The sequence below is a fragment of the Mytilus edulis genome, chromosome 5, assembly GCF_963676685.1.
Source record: "Mytilus edulis chromosome 5, xbMytEdul2.2, whole genome shotgun sequence".
NCBI lineage: Eukaryota > Metazoa > Mollusca > Bivalvia > Mytilida > Mytilidae > Mytilus > Mytilus edulis.
In genome coordinates, this window is record NC_092348.1 from 41,835,110 (window position 1) to 41,858,401 (window position 23,292).

Below are 23,292 nucleotides of genomic sequence, written 5' to 3' on the forward strand. Positions count from 1 at the left end.
AAAGACAAATATTTTGGGGTATTTGTAATTTCCTTAATAAAAAAATTTCATAAACCAATCAATCTCATAAAACAATTAATAAGAGATATCTTTAAGCATTAACAATTTGGAAAAATTTCAAAAATATGACAAAATTTAAATGAAACAACAATGATGATCACACAACGATTGGTAAATAAATAAATTCTGGAAAAATATTAGTGACTGATTGTATGCTAATATTAAACATCACTTTCATGTATTTCATATGAATATTTAACTTTAATATTTAATACACATTTCTGCATGTATCACATTTGGCATTTCATTTCTGGTATACCTTTTAAAATACATATATCCCCTTTCTATGGTTTAAATACAATGAACCAACAGGAAATAACTTTGAGAAATAAACTGCTCTGAGAAAATAACTTGTCTGACAATTTTTCTTTTTGAGATACTTATTATTATAAGCTACCTTTTGACAATATTTATTAAAAAAAATTTAAGATCAATTCTTTGAAGAAGAAAAAATCATTTAGTAGAAAAATTTTCAAACACTGTTTATTTATAGAACTATAATAAATATACTCTAAATGATAAAATAATCATTGCAATACATGTTCAGTTCATTCAATAAATTTATTGTGCAACAAATTGAAGTTTAGCATGAATAATTAAATGAGTAATATAGAACTAGACAAAATGATTCAATAAAAGATCTCATCTTGATTAATAATCTACTCTCTTCAGGTGTGTTCCGACACTAAATGTGAAGGAGTTGGAACCGCAGTCATTTTCTTAAAAACACCTGCAACATGAAAAAAGTTTCAAAAATCCATTTAAGCAATTATCTGCTTCAAAATACTAACCACAAACAATTTCTGAAACATTATTAAGTATTTTAATTCATTATAATTTCAGAAATAATGTGAAAAGTTATTAATTTAAGCACTCATATTACCCCCCCCCCCCCCCCCCCCACACACACACCTTTTCAATTATGACCTTAATTGTTCTGCTCTATTCTAAATAATACACTAGTTGAAATCTACTATCATATTTTACATTTTTCTTCATGGACTCTTTTTTTTACAAATCAACCTGTAATTATGTATATGTACAAGAAAAAACAAACCACCTGAACAATTGTTAATTAATATCACAGTTTAACCCCAGGGAACACTCTACAAAACCTAATGCAAATATAATGAAATTATAATTTCAATGGGTTCCTAGTGTCACATGGAAAAAGATGCATGTTCAGACAAGAATAAAGGAAATATAAGTGTAGTCTAATTTCTTCAACTAAAATATTGAATGTATTGAAAGATTCTTTATTTTTAATTGGAAGGAAAACAAAACAATGTTGACTAAAATTTCCCCCTCTTTTCTGAAAAATTAAGAAATTTCTAGTTACAAAATTCATATGCATTGTTTACTTTTTAGATCTTAAAACCAGCCTATAATTCTTATACCATTTGTATGCAATTCTGCAAATTCAGAAATAAATGCATTCCTTCCTGCAATAGTACAAATCTTTAAAATAATGCAGGATTTTCTTTAGGTATAGAACCAATAATTCAGGCCCGGTCAGAAAGAACATACAAGTAGTACATATTTTAAACAAAGTAGTTCCTACACATATCTGTATCTTTGTCAATAGCGGGTATATTTGGTTAATTGTGGTATCAAATGAAAGCTTGGGGACTTGGGATCACTGTACAAACCTTGTTGAAAGATTTATTTGAATAATAAAGAAGTATATGAAATTTTGATAGAAGGGCACATTTGACCGGTTGTTCAAATCAGACATTCCTGTTTTTGTACTATCAAACTTCAGGGAACCAGTACGCTCTAATATGCAATTAAAGGTATGTTGATTTTTGCAGCACAAGTCAGGATAAGGTACAGTTTTGACATGAAATAACTGCAACTTTATTTGAACTTGAGACAAAGTAGCCATAAATTCTTGAAATTGCAGAATTTAACATAGAAAGCAATGAGGCTATGAATAAGTGGTTTTATACCTTTTGTCTGGAGTGCATGTACATGCTGTAGGAACTGTTATGAACATGATTTAAACAGAAAAGTTTGACTGTTTACACTTTCATCCTGTATTCCTCAATTGAAGATCAGACCATTTGCAGAGTTAACAGTTTACAAACAAACAAACACGTTTTGAATTATGCAGTATTTAAAGTAAATGTCAAAGTTCAAGTTTGCAGTTGTTTTGTAGAAGTATGAATTCCCTCAAGAGAGTTCACGGTGGCTGTATACATGTATCAATAATTCTTATAATTACATATTTTCTATAATTACTCTGTACACCTATCATGTCTATGCTAAGTGTGAATATACAAAATTAGGAACAGGTGTTTTGTTTATTAAATTTGAATAAAAACCATATCTAGTATTTTGATTAGCCGATTTTCGAGTCTTAGAACAATTAACATATATAAATTTATGACTGACTCATTTGGTCCTTAAATGTATAAATTAAAGATAAGCTTTCTAATTGTAAAATTAATTAATGATTAATTCTTGTGGCAATTGTTTAACTATACAGTTATGAAAGTTTCTGTTAATTTTAAGTTGACAAAAAATGATTTGGGGCTGTTAAATTTCAATTAACCTAGAACAATATAAATGCACATTTACATCTAAAAGGATTTCAGATGGGATTTATCTTTGATTAAATATATCATCTTTTCATATCAATGACTGTTTCACAAATTTACAGGCATCGTCTCTCTGAGACATTCCCCATTTCCATTCTGAATTTTATTACCCATATAATTCATGTAAGTTGATCAAATTAGTGCCTACGGTTTACTTATATAAATATAACATTGAAATTTTGAATATAGAAATGCAAGAAATCTTTAACCAAGCATTTCATCTAAAATCTCACTTTTTAATATACTAATATTTTGATAGCTGTATATAGCTCAATTGATTTGAAAGCTATCTTTTTATCCATTTCATTAGTACAGTACAAAATATGAAAATTCAGCAATATATAAGCAAATACAGTCAGAAATGTTACTAAAGGGCAATAATAAAATAATTTAAAATGTAAACTAAGTTCAGAAATTTCTACTATCATAATTTCTATTATAAATATTCATGAAAAAGCGAAGGAGAGGGTACTATTCTTAAACTTTCACAAGAAATTGTAAAGGAAAGGCTTTACTTGTGCAAGTTTACATACAACTCAAAATAATTCAATTTTAACAGTTATTACAAAAGTCCTATTCGAACACTGAAGACTTTTTTTCATCATTTCATTCTCATTTTTTTGTATTTTCTACTAAAATAACGTTTCTACTTTTTTCTCTATAATTTTTTCCTTTATTTTTTTTCTTGGTCAGAATCATAATATTTTATCAATACACAAATCCATTAATATTAAAGACATACACATGGTATTGATTTGTATCTATAATTTACATGATTTTAATACACATGTATTCATCATTAAAGTCAACATGTGGAACATTATGCCCCATGTGACAATTTACATTTCATACTACTTATCATATATCAACAGCAAAAAGTATAACAAAATATATACATTTGGTAGCACCATAAGTGAAAGTTGTTTAACAAACATGGTAACAAAATAATTCTCAATTATACACATCCATAATCTTATATTAGGCCATGGAAAATTAATTGTTGGTTTCCCCTAACATGGGAAAATTTGTTTCTACAGCAGAACTTTAATCTTGCATATTTCAAACACTTTTTGTTGTCTCTGCAAAAAAAAAAAAAAAAAATTAAATTAAAAGACCCGGCGGTTAAACAATGACCCGGACGGGTTAGGGAAAACCATGAATTATTTTTCCATGGCCTTATGTTATACACATATTATTTTTACTGACACCTCATTTTTTCTGACTTTTAGTCATTTCATTCTTATTCAATTGTTCTGATTACATTTTTAATTATTTTTTAAAATTTTAAATCTTGAAAGACAACTCGTTTATACATGTGTTTCACATATAAAAGTATAAGTACATTCCGATCAATGTTTTCTCAATTAAGACTTTCACCATAAACATGGATATAAAAACTTGTCAAATAAGGGAAGATTTTAACCAATTAAGTATTCTATCAATTGCAGTTAATTTTTTCCATTAAATAAAATTCAAATTAAAAAATCTTATATGTGTTTTGATAAAAACAATATTTAGCATTATTACAATAGTCTGATATAAAAATCATTCATAATCAGTCTGGTATAAAATTATTCTTATTTTATCTGTTTTAAAATACAATTTAAAACATAAACATTATGTAACAGATGATAAACTAGTTAACATAGAAAATAAAACAAGAACAGTTACAAAACCAGGAATCACATCATATATGATAAATCCTTCATAATTATAAAAATAATTCTATTGTTAATTTTGTCAAACTAAGTCAATTATTTTCAATTCATTTAATAAAAATCTCGTTTCAATTTTTGTAACTTCATTTCTCTGCTAATTTCAGGAAATCCCTGGAAAAATCTTCTTCAATGATTTTTTCTATCTATCTTCTTTCTTCATTCCAGTTTCTTTTTCAAGTTGCTTCTGCTTTCCTTATTTAATTTTCTGTATTTTCTTATCAACTATCTCAATACATGGTGATATCTGGTTGTTAATTATAACAGCCTCTTCCAACCTACAAGATAAATTATAAATTATTTACTTCAATTTATTAATTCAAATTGATTAACATTTAATTTGCTTGAACATTTTAGTAAATTAACAGAAACAAAAATGTGTCCATAGTACACAGATGCCCCCATCGCACTATCATTTTCTATGTTTAGCGGACTATGAAATTGGGGTCAAACTCTAATTTGGCAAATAAATCATATCATAGGGAATATGTGTACTAAGTTTCAAGTTGATTGGACTTCAACTTCATCTAAAACTACCTTGACCAAAATCTTTAACCTGAAGTAGAAGAACAGTTGAACGAACGCAGACCAGAAAATATAATGCCCCTCTTCTATCGTAGGTGGGGCATAAAAAATTTTTTTTATATACTTTATCCTGTCAATGGTATGTTTGAATTATTTGCAAACTATGACCAGCTTTCTATACATAAAGACAATAATATCAATAGAACTTGTTTACATTTTAACAAAACAAAGACTGAGTATTTCCCTTTGAAACATGTAAAGTACATATGTTATTTTGTCTCTAAGGCCAATTAAAATTAATTCATAGATTTTTATCCCCGCCTGCCCCTCTGAAAAAGTCCGCTGCAATTTTTTTTTTATTTTCAAAAAAATAATGATATCTCAAAACTTACTGTTACAAATTTCGGTTTTGTATTTCTTAGAGTAATCGTGATGAAAATGATGAAGTCGACATATTCTGCTGCTGTATGATGACATCATTTATCGAGAATAGAGATTGATTAAGAGAAGGGTGTGAAATATTCGGGTTACGCAGTGTCTAAGAAAGCAAATCGCGGTATGTCACAAATGATTAGAAAACAGTGTTTTTTTTATTCAATGACTTCGTGTCAGGAAATATGGACTGTGAATGATATCCAAAGCGCAAGAATCGTGGAGCAGATTGGTACAAAAAACATCACTGGAATAAAGAAATTGACCCCAAAATAATCCACAAACACCAGAATTTTATTATAGCTAGCCCTTAGATTTATCCATGGCTGTGGTTTTTTGTTGACAAACAACAAACACCTTCTGTCCCAATTCCCTCATTATAGTCATTAAACAACAATTTCTTTTTGGTTAAGTTCATGTTTTACATCATAATTATATTTGCATCTGGCTTTATCACGAACCCTATCATTCCTATTACATTCAACACTGTTTGAGTTTTCATTTTATTTATATTATGTACTCATAATACTTGTGTTGCATACATTTGTACCAATACATTTGCGTAATTTTATTTTAAACAAACCATCGCTTAGAAAGAAAAAAAAATTGGTGAAGATATACATTGTAGTCCACCTGGACATGCTGAAGGGAGCATTTCTCCACGTCTTTGATGTTTACTATAAATAGGTTTCTAAAACAGCAATTGCATGCATAACAGTGGTAGCCAATAAGAAATATGTATTTATGAGTTTGAAAAATTATGTAAGATTATGTATGCATGTATATACATTATTTAAGCTTATTTTACACTTGCTTATATCCCCGCGGTATGAAGAACTGGTCACATGAGGGTTTCATATGAAATAAAATCCTCCAACCCACCCCATTTTTTTTTTTAAATCTGGATGAAAATCTACTAATTAATTTTAGTTGGCCTAATAACCAAATAGAGTTATACCCTTGACTGATAAAAGGGTCTAGCAATTTCAAAACTTGAAGAGAAAAAAAAATCACAAATATTACAGAATATAAATGGCAGTTAATTATAAATTGTGGCAATTATGTACATGACCAACCATCCAACCAATATTAAAGGTGCACTCTGACATATGGGCCTTTAGAGAAAGGGGAATGCAAAAGGATGAAATTACTCACAAACAATAGTTTATTACCCATCCAACAACAGAGACAGGGTATCAATCAATCAAATAATAGGGTCTTAATAGGTCAATATCTTTAATTCCTTACAGTGAAGAACACTATTATTATTAGTTTTTAACTTGAGATGCAATTTTACAAATAGTCAAATAAGTTACCAAAGTTCAAAAATCAAACTATTTCTGTGAAAATGTATCAGCTTCAAAGAAGTAATCGTACATAGCTCAGCATTAAAGAGCTTGGGACAAAGTAATTGAAGAAAATGTTACTTTAACTTCCTCCTATATGACATGGTTGATCGATTGATTGTTGGTTGGTAACTTAAGGTCCAATAGCAAATATTTCATGCATGTTCAGGACAATTAATTAAAGAAGTCTGCAATTTATTCCAAATAATTATTCTGTCAATAATAACAAAATAAATCATATTTCAAATGTTGAAGATTAAATATAGAACTTAACAAGAATGTGTTCCCAGTACACAGATGCCCCATCCGCACTATCATTTTCTATCTTCAGTGGACCGTGAAAATGGGGTAGAAACTCTTAATTTGGCATTAAAATAGGAAGATCATATCATAGGGAACATGTGTACCAAGTTTCAAGTTGATTGGACTTAAACTTTATCAAAAATTACCTGGACCAAAAACTTTCACCTGAAGCGGGACAGATGGACAAACAGACCAGAAAACATAATGCCCCTATACTATCATAGGTGGATACCATTTTACAACAGTGTTACTGTATACAAAATGAATTACCTGTCTTTGATGGCTACATAAGCATCCTTGTCTAAACTGCTTTCCTTGACAGATTTCTTACACTGTGTTGCTAGGTTACGGAAGCAGATTTCTTTACTTTTGTTGTGAGCTACATTGTCCCAGTCAGGGGTATTACCTACACACTCCCAGGCTTGAAGTATGTACTCTAGACTGGCTTCCCATGACCCGGCATCCTGAAGTTGTTTACCTTGACTTATACATGTACTCTGCAATAGGGTACATATAATATACATGTATAAAACGTGAAAAAATAATCCTGACAACGGATAGTTAAAATATGAAATATTAAGATTCTTGTTGAGTTTTGATATCTTTTGATGATATGACTGCAGCAGTGAAAAATCATCAATATACAGTAATACCAATATGGTTTTTTTTGTGCTATGTCTGTTATTTTCAAATTTCATCAAACATGCTTAAAATGTAGGTGACTTGGGGACATTCATGGATTTTCATATTTGAGGTCTCTTTTACATGAAATTACAGATCATTCCATATAATTTGAGAAATGATTTTAAAATAAAATATGAAAATCTTAATTTGATATTTTGAAGTATGCAGGTGTGAATAATGACTTTTATTTTGTTTTTGTTTTACTTTAAGGTTTAGCAGCAATTTCATGTTTATATTTATTTGATTTCTAGTCCACAGTACAATGCCCAGATTTGAAGAAAAAAAATATGTAAATTGATATCACAGTTCTGTATACACGTACCTTAAAGTTTTCAACATGGGTTTTTACTCTACGAAAGCAAAATGCATCCCTACTTGATCCCCACCTTGAATTTGGCAATGACTTAAAAATATTTTTCCTAAAATACTCCAAATTGTCCATCAAATGTCCAATATCTGGTTTAGGTAAACTTTTTTCAACTTCCTGAAAAAATATTGACAAAAGTAACACATAGCATCTACTAACAGAACTGAACTCTAACTCTAAGGGAGGTCTAATTGGTTTTGTATGCACAAATACATATTCATATCTGCCTGAACAGAATAGAAGTTGACTTATAAAATGTTTTATAAAAAATAAAAAATCACGATCTGACAATTAACCCTTTCACCGATTGCTGCCCAGACAGAAGCTACTCTGAGACGATGGCTTCCCTGGCTACTATTGCTCAAGTGGGAGATCTTCATAATAAATGTCAATAAAAACTTGTTTGTAGTTATTTGTGTATTTATTTCATTCACTAACACCATGTTCACAGTTTTATTCATGTTTTGATAATTTTTTCCTCATAAAATATTCAAATTTTCGGCATTATCTAGGTGAAATTCTCAAAATTCTGCTCTTTGACCCCAAATCGTAATTTTTTAACCCAAAACGGCAAACTTTTGAAAAATTTTATGAGGCTGTACAAATTCCTCACACTGAACGATGTCCATTCCAAGTGTTTTGTTCATAAAACGACATTTTATGTCAAAAAAGTATACTAGTTTGGCTTCAATTCTTCCATATTCTTTCAAAAAAAATGTTCCCTCATTTCAAATTCTCGTAAATTCCGTAAATTTCGTCTGATTTTGACACGGTTTTCAACAAACGGAAGCGCTATGTTTACACTCTCATCCGGGTATTCATCAAAGAAAGATAACTCATGTTTGCACTGTTTTGAGCGGGAAACATAAAAGATGTATTCCGATCCCGGTAAAACTGGACTCGTCGTCAGCAGTCTGAAGCGTGAATCCCGGTAAACCGGGACTCATCGGCGAAAGGGTTAAAAGTTATTGAGTGTTGATTTTCTTTTTCATTGATAAATGTAACATTACTTTTAAATTCACTTTTTACATCATTAGGAAAATATCAAATACCTCTTTCAAATCTGGATGTTTGTTTATAAGGTTACCCAGCAATTCTGTTAATTGTTCAGAACTAAGGGCAGATAATCTCTTATTTATTGAAACTGGCAATGCATTGGTTCCTTTGCTAGATTTACGCTTCTTCGCTGCTGATTGTGTTAAACCCTGAAAAAATAAAAAATTAGGTAAAAAAACTTTCTAAAAATGTACTATTATAAACATTCTGGACAATTTTAATTATTCAAGCAACATCAAAGACAAGAATACATGTATTTCCCTGTACGATTAATGTAAAATATGAAGAAGAAAAAAACAAGAATGTGTCCATAGTACACGAATGCCAAATTTGCACTATCATTTTCTATGTTCAGTTGACCATGAAATTGGGATCAACTCTAACATGGCATTATCATTAGAAAGATAATATCATAGGGAACAGACAAATTGGGACTTGGATGGACAGTTGTCTCATTGGCACTCATACCACATCTTCTTATATCTATGTGTACTAAGTTTCAAGTTGATTGGACTTCAACTTCATCAAAAACTACCTCAACTTAAACTTAAACAGGACTAACAAATGGATGCACAGATCACAAAACATAATGCCCCTAGGTGGGGCATTAAAACAAATTTGTTTATCTACCTTCTACCTAACCTTGTGAAACAAGTATACATTTCTTTAGGCTTAAGATTAAAGGAAAGCTTCTTCTGTTTCAGCTATGCCCACAAAATTTATAAATCAGATCTGATACTTTTGTTTGATGGTAACCGATCAAGAATATATCTTTCTTTTTCTCAAAGTTTGCTTAAAGCCATTTGTATTGTTTAGTACAAATATGAAATATTTTCTTTTAGATTTTTGGCAATGGAAACTTAACACATTTAAATAACCTTTTCATTGACCTATATCCCACATGTCTCCAATTAATTATATCAATTACATTATTAGAAAAAAAAATTAAAAAATTTGGCATTCAAACTTCCATTTTCAGAGGTTTCAACCAAATTAATTAAGTTAACCTTTGGACAAGGACTGTCTTCTGGATCACTGCTGATGTAAGATGTTGATAACATAAGCCTTTTTCTGACTCCATCTGCAGCACTTTTACGTGTGGGTGTACGTGAACCACTGGATGAGGTAGTACTGGTATCTAATGATGTGTCTAATAAACCTACAACATAGATAAACTTTATGTGTTATTTATTTAAAACATGATTGCTTGATGATTGTTTGGGTAATTAATGCCCATTTCAATACACTTAGCAACATCATGGAGGCTAATTTTAATCAGAACAGGAGGCTTGAATTTCTGGAAAGAACCACTCACCTACTGCAAGAAAAATAGCATTCCAAATAAGTGTATAGTTTATATTTCATAAAATTTAAATTATAAAACATTTACATTTCAGACAGATTTATATACAACTGAATACATAATAACTTAAATGTCAGGCCATTCATTAGGAGGCGGTACCAAGTACTTTTACCCTCCTATGCTATTGACAAGTACCGCCTAAATTTAGGAATTTTTATATAAGATATTCATGGAATAAATTGAAAAGTACCACCTAGAAACCTGGAAAGTACCAGTCAACATGAAAGATAATGAAACCCCTGAAATGTGCTAAACAAAGTCAATGTTTGTGAGGCTCAAATTCCATTAATTTCTTTAAACCAAATTTAGTCACTCTGCCTCTGGTCTGAATTTGTAACACAAATGGTGACCGACATGATTTATTTACCTTAACTGACAACATGCATGTAAACAATTTATGCCATATAAGACTCATATGATTAATGTACAAAACAAGACTCCCACTCAAAGACTACATTAAATTTTGTATGGAACTTCAGAGCAAACATTGGCAAAAATCATGGCCTCTTATTTGACAAGTGTGTTGCCATTATGAAGCAAAATTTTAGTTGGATTCTTTCGGCTTGTTGAGAAAAATCAAGCCAGGACCGTAGGACTAGTGGTTAAGTGTGAATACTGGTATGCTATGTGTACTCAATCTTTTCTGAAATAACATAAATAATGCAATGCTTTTTGAAAATATTTCAAGTGTTTCTACAAATTCTCTTTTATACAAAACACCATTATTGGTCTCACTGATATTTACACCACAGATCCTGAATTTTTTATATATATTTTATTAAGAAGTAATGACAAACCAATATCTGTGATGGCAGGGGTTGATGTCTGGAATGCTCTTTTCCTTGGACTGGTTCTAATTTGACCTCTTTGTCTAATAACCTCCTCATCTGGTGACATGGGAGAGGCAACAGCATCACTACCTAATAAAATAAAAAAAATAAAAATACATGTATTTACACTAATAGATAAATGTATTTTCTACATTTTAGTGATCCTAAATGTAACTATGATAAGCAATCTTTTCAAGTCTAGTAATACACTTTTTTTAACATTTTTTTACATTCTACTTTCATTCATAAAATGTTAAAAAGGTGGATTATCTGGATTCAGAAAGATCGCTGATTATAGTAAGGCACAAAATGAAGAAAAAACTGTTATATTTTAGTGTGACTAGGTTTGGATATCTGAGAATGTATAAAGTCAGGCTAGCTAAAAATTGAGCGCAAACAAATTGTACAGTAGATTTGAAGACTTACTACGATGATAGTGGGACATCTTACTTATCCGTCATCTCATCTCGGACATATATATGTATGACAGTCATAAATCTAATATTTGTCAGGTACGGCAACTTTATGAACCCTTTCATCCTTAAACGACACTTAAAGACCAGCACATGTCCATCAATCTGTTAGGGTAACCGGTTGAATGCTTTTCATCTACCAGTGTTAACCAGATAACCATTAATGGTTTTTAAACATTATCATCTTTTCTGATGCAATTGACGGAAAATGATATAGATGTATTGTAACTCAATATATTTTAGTTTTGTCATGTGATAAAAAAAATTCTTTTTGTTCTGTTCGCTTTTTAATTGTTTTCTATCTTAATTGTGTTTTATATAATTACATTGTAGTACTCTATAACTTCTTCATTAACTTATCCAGGGATGATTCTACTATATAGTTTAGGGCCGCTTAGCGGCCCTCAATTCCTATAGCGGCCCCGAAAAAAATGGGTAAAAATAAATTCCCAATTGAAAAAAAAAATAATATTTCCGGAAACTTTTCCGTTTTTGACTTAGGCAATTACAACTTTCCAGCATTTCTCATCAAAGCGTGTTAAAAGCCGAATAAGAATAATGTCAACAGAAGATTGTTAAGATAAGGTAAATGAGCATATTGTTGTAAGTTTTCTTTCAAAAGTTTAAGAGAAGTTTTTCAATACATTTGGTCTCGTAATTTTAAAGCAGAGTGAGACCTTATAGTTAGAATATCAAAAATTTGACAAAAAAATGTTACATGGGAGTATTCGATCTCGTAAAGGCAGATCGCCCAGCAGGTCGATTACAGATGCTTTTTGCCAAAATGGGTCTCGTAAAAGCAGACCTTGGCAGGGAGCAAAACTTATTAATTTTGACAATACCTTTGATAAATTTAATGTGCGCCGATCTCGTAAAGGTAGTCCGATATTATTCTGACACCCAACGGTTGTTTAGCCAGACAAGCTGGGCCGTGTGACCAGGTTGTCTGGCTAAACAGCCGTTGGACGTCAGAGTAATCTCGGACTATTGTCAAAGCAGATCGATTAACACAACTCGTTATCAAATATATATTTATGAAAAATATAAATATGTATTTCTGTCAAAAGTCCGACTGTCTAGGCATTTTAGAATAAAGGACGACATAAACAAATCAATGAAGGATAGAAAAAAAACTCAACTCAATGTTTTGGGTTTGAGGTTCGGGTTAGTATTTTAAGAAGATACAATGCTATTGGGCACAGAAAAAAATTATTAGGGCCCCGACTAAAAGTCGGGTCGCCCTATAGTGATCAGTCTGTCCGTCCGTCCGTAACACTTTAATTTTTGTCCGCTCCATATCTAGAAAACCATTATGATTTCATACTTTATACTTTACATGTTTATTAACCACCACCAGAGGGCGTGTCATGATGTATGTACAACTTTCTAGGTCAAAGGTCAAGGTAAAAAAAACTTTGGTTTCAGTTGACAACCCTGTGTCCTGTGGTGATGATCGTGTCCGCTCTATATCTTGAGAACCCTTATGATTTCAAAGTTTATACTTGACATCCATTTTAACCAACACCAGAGGGTGTGTCATGATGTATGTACAACTTCCTAGGTCAAAGGTCAAGGTCAAAAACTTTGGTTTCAGTTGACAACCCTGTGTCCTGTGATGAAGATCGTGTCCGCTACATATCTAGATAACCGTTCTGATTTTATACTTAATATTTAACATGTTTATTAACCAACACCAGAGGGTGTGTCATGATGTATGTACAACTGCCTAGGTCAAAGGTCAAGGTCAAAAACTTTGGTTTCAGTTGACAACCCTGTGTCCTGTGGTAAAGATCGTGTCCGCTCCATATCTTGATAACCTTTATGATTTCAAAGTTTATACTAGACATCCATTTTAACCACCATCAGAGGGCGTGTCATGATGTATGTACAACTTCCTAGGTCAAAGGTCAAGGTAAAAAAAACTTCGGTTTTAGTTGACAACCCTGTGTCCTGAGTTGAAGATTGTGTCCGCTCTATATCTTGGGAACCGTTTTGATTTCAAATATTATACTTGACATCCATTTTAACCAACACCAGAGGGTGTGTCATGATGTATGTACAATTTCCTAGGTCAAAGGTCTGTCTGTCTGTTGGTCTGTCCATCACTTACATTTTGATTCACACTATATTTATTTACCCAACGTTATTGACAGCGGGGCCCACAGAGATGGCTTCCATCTCAATGATATCTAGTTGTTTCTTCATGGAGAATTAAACTTAATAAATATTAAATAAATACAGAATTTACTCTTTTTTGTAGTCTAGATGATAATGATATGAATAGTGGAAATTATCCAAACAATTAAAATTTGAAAACAAATTATTATGGTTCAATGTTTAAATTTTATTGTTCCTTAGGGTTACACCTAGGGTAAAACTATGACAACCTCCCATATAATTTTATCAGCAACACAATTGCCAAAAATATCTTACCAAAATAAGACTTAAACCATTGGAAATGCTTTCGTGAATTCAACAGAACTTATGTGCTAGTCCAATTTGAAATTAATTTCAAGCAATGTCAATTTATAAAGATGACTAGTTGTTTAAAATTACCCAATGGATATTTTTATTTGCTATATGTAAAAAGGTTACCATAGCTAAGATGCAAACTACTAAAAGAAGTACAATAAACTTCATGTACATGTAACAACTTTAGTTTTACTAGTCACAATCGAATGTCAGAATGTCAAGCGATCTGGTAATCATGATATATTTATATACTATTATTTGATAATCCGCTGAGTAGCTCCATCAGGATTATTCAAAATGTTACAACTTCTTACAGCAGTCATTGTATATATAAATATAGGAAAAACTTGATACATTTTCCGTTTTTACAGGAAAATAGTGTTAATTCATCATAGATTTTATGCCGGAAAAAAAATCCCAATTGCATGAAAATTCCCAATTTTGATAGTCAAGGGACCCATTTGAAAACACCTGGAATCATCCCTGTTATCTAAATGTACAGTACTTGTAATAAATAAGGGTGGCAACCCAAGACCCCCTGCCTCCAAACATCCTTAGTGAGATCACTGTTAGTCAGAGATTACTCTGACATTCAACAGCTGTTTTGCCAGGGCCCCAGCTTGTCTGGCAAAACAGCTGTTGGAAGTCAGAGAAATCTCTGACAGTGACTATAACTTTGCCCTTGGTGGAGAAAGCCTGAGTGCCTTAGAGAACAACAAACTCTAAAGACATCAAGGTTAGAAATCAGACAATCAAGTTCTCATAATTTTGGATCAAAATAATTGGAGTTCAAGAAGCCAGCCACATGTGGGATCACTCACAATCACAAGGGCTGACAGGCTGCTCAGTGATACAGTAGTTGAACTACTTATACAACGCTGCCATATATATGAATTGACACCAGAACCTGCGTCCTGCTGCAGCAGAGAAATAATTTCTTCTTCTTACGGTATTTATAAGCAGCACCGTCAACTGGTTTACAATTCTGCCACATCATGGAGTGAGCGCATGAAATTTTTGAAATTAATAAACAAAAGAAATGGGTGCAATTTAACTATAATCATGATAATTACAAGTGCAATTAAAACATGTCATTAATTTAAAGGAGCTGAGCCTCGAAAGATTCAGGACTCAGGGCGGAGACAGTATAGTTGGGAAATGTGTTCCACTCTCTAATTTTTCTAGGATAGAACGACTCCTTCTGTACAGTTGTTTTAGATGATGGAATTCTAAATGCCTTTTCGTTATACATTTTGTATCTGGAAAGATGTTCATTTAGTATAAAGCTTGCTGGATGTATTGATTTTGACACAGTTGTGCTGTAACTTATAGATCATTATTAAGGTAGCACTACAGTCTAACAGTGATTTTTTGAAGATATTTTTTTTATCACATAATTTTGAAGTAAATGTTATTCTGCACAATTTAAAAAAATCTCAAAGTCATTATCACATCACAACAGGGAGTAATTTGATAATGAACTTATAATAGACGCATGTGCAATACACCTTATCGCTAATCCCAGCTGACCATGCCGCTTGAACTTTTGAAGCATACAACAATCACTTTTCCATTGTGGCGTCAGATATTTTGTTTTATGACGTCAAAATTTTACGGGAACCTTTGTGATATCCAGTAATGACGGACAAATAGCGATAAGGTGTATCCAAACCGATGAAATATGGATGATATGAAAACATATGACACGATGATACATTCGATTCGGTCCGCAAATAGTCAAAAACTAACATAAGGACCTATTAAAGAGCTTTGGTTTTGCAGCTAAGTTTGGAGCTGATGGTGCTTATGTTTTTGAACTGTTTCCCCCATTCAAGATCTGATGAAATGATGCATCCCAGCAGAGACATACCGGTCTCTCAGACTCAGTCTCATCCAAGGTACATGTATTTGGCTATGTTGCATGTTCGAGATTATAGCCATGTGAATGAACAACCTTGGCGAGGTTTTTTCTCTATCAAACTTACCACTAAGACTTGTATGCAAAGTGCGCAATGGGGAGCGCCTCGGTGAATGTCGAATATTTCTTTCTAAAACGAAGTGAGCAAGAGTTTGCTGTGACATAATTTATGAAATAAATTACTTGTTTGGATGGGGTTAAAACAACGTATTAAATGATTTGGTGAAACAATTTCCCGTTTAAAATAATTTTGATTTTGTTACACCATCTTTTCAGAAAATTTTTGTAAATTAGAGAAATATTCCCAGAAAATCTTTGCTTATAAATTATCCTCCAATGCTTGATTTTACCGCTTTTTCTTTGTTGTCATATTTCTGATTGGTTGAAAAGCAGGAGACGCCACCTGGATGCCACTGAAATACAAGAGCCAATAACTCTAGTTCTTATTCTTCTTTATGTAGATCCCTCCAGTGTTGGAGCACACACATCTAGCTGTGTTCCCTTAACGGATTAGTTTTTCTAATTAGAATATACGGGATGAAGAAGAAAGCAAAAATACAGAAAAGTCTTTGTTCCAATTTATTGTACTGTAAATTATAATCTACAAATTTTATATAAATAACTTTCATTACTGATTTTTTTTCACTTTATTACGAATAAATGTACATTAATTTTGCTATCACAGAATTAGGGGGGAGAGGGGAGGGCGGGTCATTATTTGTAAATAAAACTAAGATAAAATGTTAAAAAAAAAACAGGAATCATTTTTGGATTTTCATATAGTTATTTGTATTGTGATTCCAAACAGGAAGAAATGTTTTATACAAATCTAAATCTATTGACTGTAAATTTAAACATCCTATGGATAATGAACCATAACAGATGACTGTGCCCGGATAAGCCGGAGTAACCAGAATCACTTCCCTTGAGAAATTGTAGCAGTCTGCTGGTACTTTACACTGTCAAAGATATAATAATATTTCAACTCACTTCAAGATCATCAACATTTTATATACTATATAGTCAGACATAAAACTTTTGCTAGAACCCCCTCAGTAAAAAACATTTGATGGTATCCTACAGCCCCCAAAAAAGCGGTATGATATTCTTGGCAATGACCCAGTCCTCTTTTAAAATGCACCGACCCTTCAGCTGATAAAAAATGCTCCTGTTTTCTAAAGTTAATAATTCAAGTTAGCAAACCATCATTCTCTGTTCTTTAAATTTGCCTATTTTCCTTTATTCTTTTGTTGTTGCCTTAATTCTGATTTTTTTTTATTATCATTATTCTCTTTTAATCGAACCCCATCCCGACTCTCATGTATAATCTTTATTTCCGACACAAAAGGTCCACCTATGACTATATATACCACCGTACATATCACAAAATATAATGTCTTAACAGTATGCCTGAACATGTAGAAATATGTACGGTAAGAATTATACTAAATTACAAGTTTGTTTTTAGTTTTGTCAGTTTGTTTAAGGGAACAGTCATTTTTTTTTATCTATAATGATGATATAAAGAATGGAAAACAACGGATAAATAAAATAATAAATAGAGAAACATGGTCTAAAAAGTAGAGAATGTAGAAATGAGGAACCCTCAATACAGATCCACATCTATCTAAAAAAAAAAAGGGGGGGACTATTAAACAAGTGTAAGTATAAAGATAAGATGTGAATTACCAATATAAACAAAAATCATTGAAGTATGTACGTCAACGTTTGAAGAATAATGATGAACGAACTTGTCTGTTTTAAGTTAGGAGCATAATGTAATTCAGAAGTTGTTACTGGTTGTTTCTTTTAGTACCAGTTGCTATTGGCTTTCAAGTTTTTACTAGATTTCAGCACATGCAAGAAACTCCAGATAGAACTTTTGTCTATTAATAAAATTGAGAATGGAAATAAGGTATCATCAATGTGTCAAAGAGACAACAACTCGACCATAGAGAAGATAAAAAAGAAGATGTGGTATGATTGCCAATGCCACAACTCTCCACAAGAGATCAAATGACACAGAAATTAACAACTATAGATCAAGCATTTTTAAACTGTTTTTTAAATATTTTTTGTATTTTAATAGTTTTTTTATTTGTTGTGCTGCTCAATCACTGTCACATGTAAGGAGGGGGTTTGCAATTGAAACCGCAAACAGAATAACCCCCCAACATTTTTGGTGTTCTATCCAGAGTCAATAGTTGTCGTTTGTTGTATATGTCATGCTTGTTTTTGTTTGTTGTTTGGTTCATAAATCAGAACGATAGATTCTTTTGCATTTGCCTTATATTAGCCTTGTTTTATAGCTTGCTATACCGGGTGTGGGTTCTGATTGTTCTCGAATGCCGTAAGATAACATATGAGAGTTGCTTACTTTAACGTCATTTGGATCTGACATTCAAAACTTTACACCACTTGCTAAGGACATTCAAAACTTTACACCACTTGATGAGGACATTCAAAACTTTACACCACTTGCTAAGGACATTTAAAACTTTACACCACTTGATACGGACATTCAAAACTTTACACCACTTGCTAAGGACATTCAAAACTTTACACCACTTGCTAAGGACATTCAAAACTTTACACCACTTGCTAATGACATTCAAAAGGACATACTTATCAACCTTAGTATCAATTGATTCAGAGTTTTTCTCGAGGAAGTTTTCGAAGTTAACCGTTGGCAATCAGACAACGTACATCAAAAGTAATAGTGGTACCCTTTGGAAAGAATTTTGTAAGGATCACTTCTGAAAGTGTATGTGGACATCAGCCCTTAATATAAAAAAGAAGATGTGGTATGATTACTAATGAGACAACTCTCTACAAGAGACTAAATGACACAACAATTAACAAGTATAGGTCCCCGTATGGCCTTCAATAATGAGCAAGCGCACATCGCATAGTCAGCTACACAGACCCCAAAATCACAAATGTAAAACAATTCAAACGAAAAAACTAATTACGGCAAAATGTATAGGTACAAAGAATGAACGAAAAACAAATATGTAACACATCAACAAACGACAAACACTAAATTGTACAGGCTCCTAACTTGGGACAGGCACAAACATGCAAAAATGCATAAATTTAGATCATTGTGAAAATTAAAAAGAAAATTATTTGAAAATTTATGAATACTTCAAGAAATAACATATATTTTTTATCATTTGGGTCGTCTACAGGTTAAACATATACTTATATTAGCCAGTTTTCTGTCCAACGATTTAGCGTCAGATGGTTGGGGCTAGATCCCCGACCCATTCACGATATAACTTGGTTTGGTTGCTGTTTCATTGACACAAAGCCCACATCGCCTTTTACATATCAATCGTTTGCAAAAGATCAATTAGCGTATTTTAATTCTACATTTGATACATATTATAAAAGTAACATAGTTTTAAACCCCTCAAGCTCTAACAGTAAATAAATTCATTCGTTATATTTATCCGACTTTTTCTTTTTAAGATTTGTCCGGTTTTCTAGACACAATTATGAATCTTTAGATTGTCAAATTATACATCAATGAAATATCAAATTCACTAAAACGCAAATAACTTTCATATCATTAATTAGAATACATTGCATCTAGCCGTATTCATCTGAGGGGAAAATTGCGAAAGAAGCCCAGATTATCCTCCAGAGGGTTCAATGGCATATCCGGTTAAAAATCTAGAGAATGTGGTCTTTGTCTCTATGTGTATTTTCTGTTAACTCCAATCGGACGAACAAAGATTACCAATGTCCAAAGAAATTACAGCTATAGTTCCAGTATAAATCGATTGATCCATGGCAGAATGATTCAGCAATACTATCACAAATTGAATGCTAATTGTAATGGCACTGTTTTTTGGGCTACACTCAATATCAATAAAGAAAGCGTACAAGCCTTGTTGGTTTGCAGTAAAAAAAATACCATTATTCTTATTGTACGACAAGTCAATGAAGTTAACTGAAAGAAAATATTTTTACACGGGAATCCAAAGTTAACTTAAAATTGCATAACAAAACGGAGTTTTTTTTTATTAGGAAAATTATCTATAAACGTTTTAATATCACTACTAACAAAATTGACCACAAAAAATAACAAATAAAGCATGAGTTGTAAATTAAAAGAAAGAGAGAGATAGAGGAGCACTGTACCTGAATCTGCAAGTCTTTTATGTCTTACTTTTGCTTGTTCAAAGTGATTGTCGCCAGATCTAGTATAACACACATATCAAATTTATTATACTCAAAGTTAGATAACTCATACAGAACAGCAAGTTATAAAGGGTCCCAAAATGATTAGTGTAAAACAAATAAAATGGGAAAATCAACTGTCTAATTTATATAAAAAATGAGAAACGAGAAACACCTACATGTACGAACCAGACCAACAAACGACAACTACTGAACAACAATTAACAGTGAGCGGGTTACAAATGCAGCGGGTCTAAACGTTTACGCCAACCTTTACCCTAACCTGAGGTAGTAGTGTAACATAAATAAATAAATGTAACATACAAGAGATGTATTCCATTTATTTTGGCAACAGTTAACGAGTTTTACATAGGTTTTCACAGGTTCAAACGAGCTTATTTGTCAAGAATATTATATTTTCATATATAGCGGACATTCATTTGTCAAGAATATTGTATTTCACAGACATTAATTTGCCGACCTCTTTTAATTTTGAATATTTTCATATTAGTCGAAGTTCTCTTCAGAACCTATTAAAAACAGAAAGATCAAAGAAGCCAGATAATTTAAATTCACATTCAGATATATTGATGATGTTCTTTCAAATAACATTCCAAACTTTTCTGATTCCATTAATATATCCCCGAACTAGAAATGAACAAAACAACTGACACGGTTTCCTCCGCCTCATTTTTATACTTATACCTCGAATTTGACATACGCAGTCATCTCCTTCCAGAATCTATGACAAACGAGACGATTTTGATTTTGAAATTACCTAAATAGAAATATGATATCCGTTTGATGTGGCTCTGTACTTATACATCCCCTCATTGTGTTATTGTGCTATGGTAGATTTTTGTATTTTAAATTATCATTATAAATTTATTTTTGTATTCTTGTCTTTCATTTTTGCTAACGTGCTTTGTCTCTATGACTTTTTGTGTTTCATTATTACATACGACGTGGCTCTGTACTAATACATCCCGTCATTGCGTTATTGTGCTATGGTAAAGTTTTGTATTTTTGTCTTTTATTTTTGCTAATGTGCTTTGTCTATATGCCTAAAACTTTATTTTTATAGTAATTAAGTTTACAACACAATATTCTAATGTACCCTAATTTTTGACAGTTTGACTGTTTGTTATGTTCAAGCATCTTTGTCAACATAATGGAAGTTTATGCGACTGTCGTACAAGAAAGAGGTTTAGGTAGCTATAAAACCAGTTTTAATCCACCATTTTTTACATTAGAAAATGCCTGTACCAAGTAAGGAACACATTCGTTTGATGTGTTTGAGCTTTTGATTTTGCAATTTGATTACAGACTTTCCGTTTGAATTTTCTGGAGTTCGGTATTTTTGTTGATACACTTTTTAGTTTAGTATGTCAAGATATTGTTTTGTTGTAGCATATCTTTTTGACAAAAAAATGGGTTAAAATCATTTCAAAATTAAAAAATTAAAAAAAAAAATTAAAACGAGATATTTTACCTCAACCCTGCCAATTTTATCATCGCGAATCAATTAGAATTTGCCGGTGTGCTGTTAAAAGTTTTGCCTTTGATTGGCTTTCTCAGTTGGAATTTCAAACGAAAAAAATGTAAGAATCCATAGGCTTTTGATCTAAATTACCTTTTTTCGATATGTGGTAGCTGTCTTGACTAGTTTATTATTATTTCAGACGCCACACATAAATTATATGAATAAACCATATATATATATAAACAACTCATCTAAACATCAAACCAACAATGTTAGATCTGTAAATTTGCTCCTCGCCGGAATTCGAACCCATGCTACTGAGATATCGTGACACCTAATCGCCTGCACTGTAGCCGTCCCGCTAGACCACACGACCACATGGGCTTCATAAAAAAGAAGCTTTCGGTGGCCGGGTGTTACCTTTCCACGTCAGTTTTAATCTAGCGTCGTACTACAGAAGTGTACATGATATATAAGGCATGGAGATGTTATTTTTACAGATCAGCTAAATTATCTATAGTAAAGGATCCTACAAATTAATGTAAGATACAGTCACAGAAAATAATATATTTATAAGTACGTCTGAGCCAGTGACAACTCTACAACAGATTTATCCATCGGATCACCAGCAGAGTGATGGTGATACATGGCTGTGTGCATTATGTATATACAACTCGTCTAAACATCACCCAACAATGTTTAACTTAATATATCTGTAAATTTGCTTTCGCAAATTTTTTGTTCTTCCCTCGCCGGGATTCGAACCCATGCTACTGAGATATCGTGACACCAAATATATATATATATCGATACTGATTTCTGGTTCCTTGTTTCGTTTATCTTTCTCTTGGAGTATCCGTACGTCATGTTTTATTTTTTTCTACCAGTTTCTTTTGAGTTTTCAATTCATTTAATCGTTTAAACTTTTCGTAAAAAATATCGGTTCTCTTTCTTGGCGTATCAATTTCTTTTGTAAATACCGAACCTCTGCATTGTGATCTGTTTCCTTCACGTGAATGTATTTAGCAAATCTACACAATAGAAATACACAAGCGGTTTGAGATTTCATCGTGCATGTATTCCGCGTAATATTGAATTATACTAAAATGTTTCTCTGGAGTGTCACAAAAATATATATGTACTGCGGTTTGCTTGACATCTTGTTAAATTCTTATTTGAAATCACTAAATATTGTTTGCAAAGCGCGTTACTTTGCAACTAAACACTTTTAAAATAATGTTTTTATCGATGAAAGTTGTATTTTTAAAGCCTTTACATCCAAGTGACGGCAAACCTATAATGAAAAGTTCGGAAATAGACTAGGTCCTTTTCTGCTGATATCCAAATATGTTTACACAATTATAATACTATCAGATAATTGATAATAGTATTGTAATGAATAATAAAAAGAATACATCGGATGAGCTTTACACTAAAAGTACACGTGATCGCAGCTTTTACAACCCAAAAGATAGAA

General features: G+C 31.9%; 1 protein-coding gene across 2 annotated transcripts; it reads right to left on the bottom strand.

Moving 5' to 3' along the window:
* Nucleotides 1–3,275: 3,275 nt before the first annotated feature.
* On the bottom strand, nucleotides 3,276–16,572 carry LOC139523696 (uncharacterized). 2 transcript variants are annotated; one of them, XM_071317906.1, is made up of 7 exons: nucleotides 16,212–16,512; nucleotides 11,249–11,371; nucleotides 10,096–10,247; nucleotides 9,085–9,237; nucleotides 7,988–8,149; nucleotides 7,252–7,478; nucleotides 3,276–4,653 (listed from the first exon to the last, which is right to left on the bottom strand). In XM_071317906.1, exons 1-7 carry the CDS (start codon nucleotides 16,306–16,308, stop codon nucleotides 4,572–4,574), a joined length of 996 nt encoding a protein of 331 aa, XP_071174007.1. In that variant the 5' UTR covers nucleotides 16,309–16,512; the 3' UTR covers nucleotides 3,276–4,571. The 2 variants fall into 2 exon arrangements, with proteins under 2 accessions (XP_071174007.1, XP_071174008.1); XM_071317907.1 differs by having other exon boundaries at nucleotides 4,438–4,653; nucleotides 16,495–16,572.
* Nucleotides 16,573–23,292: the final 6,720 nt, after the last annotated feature.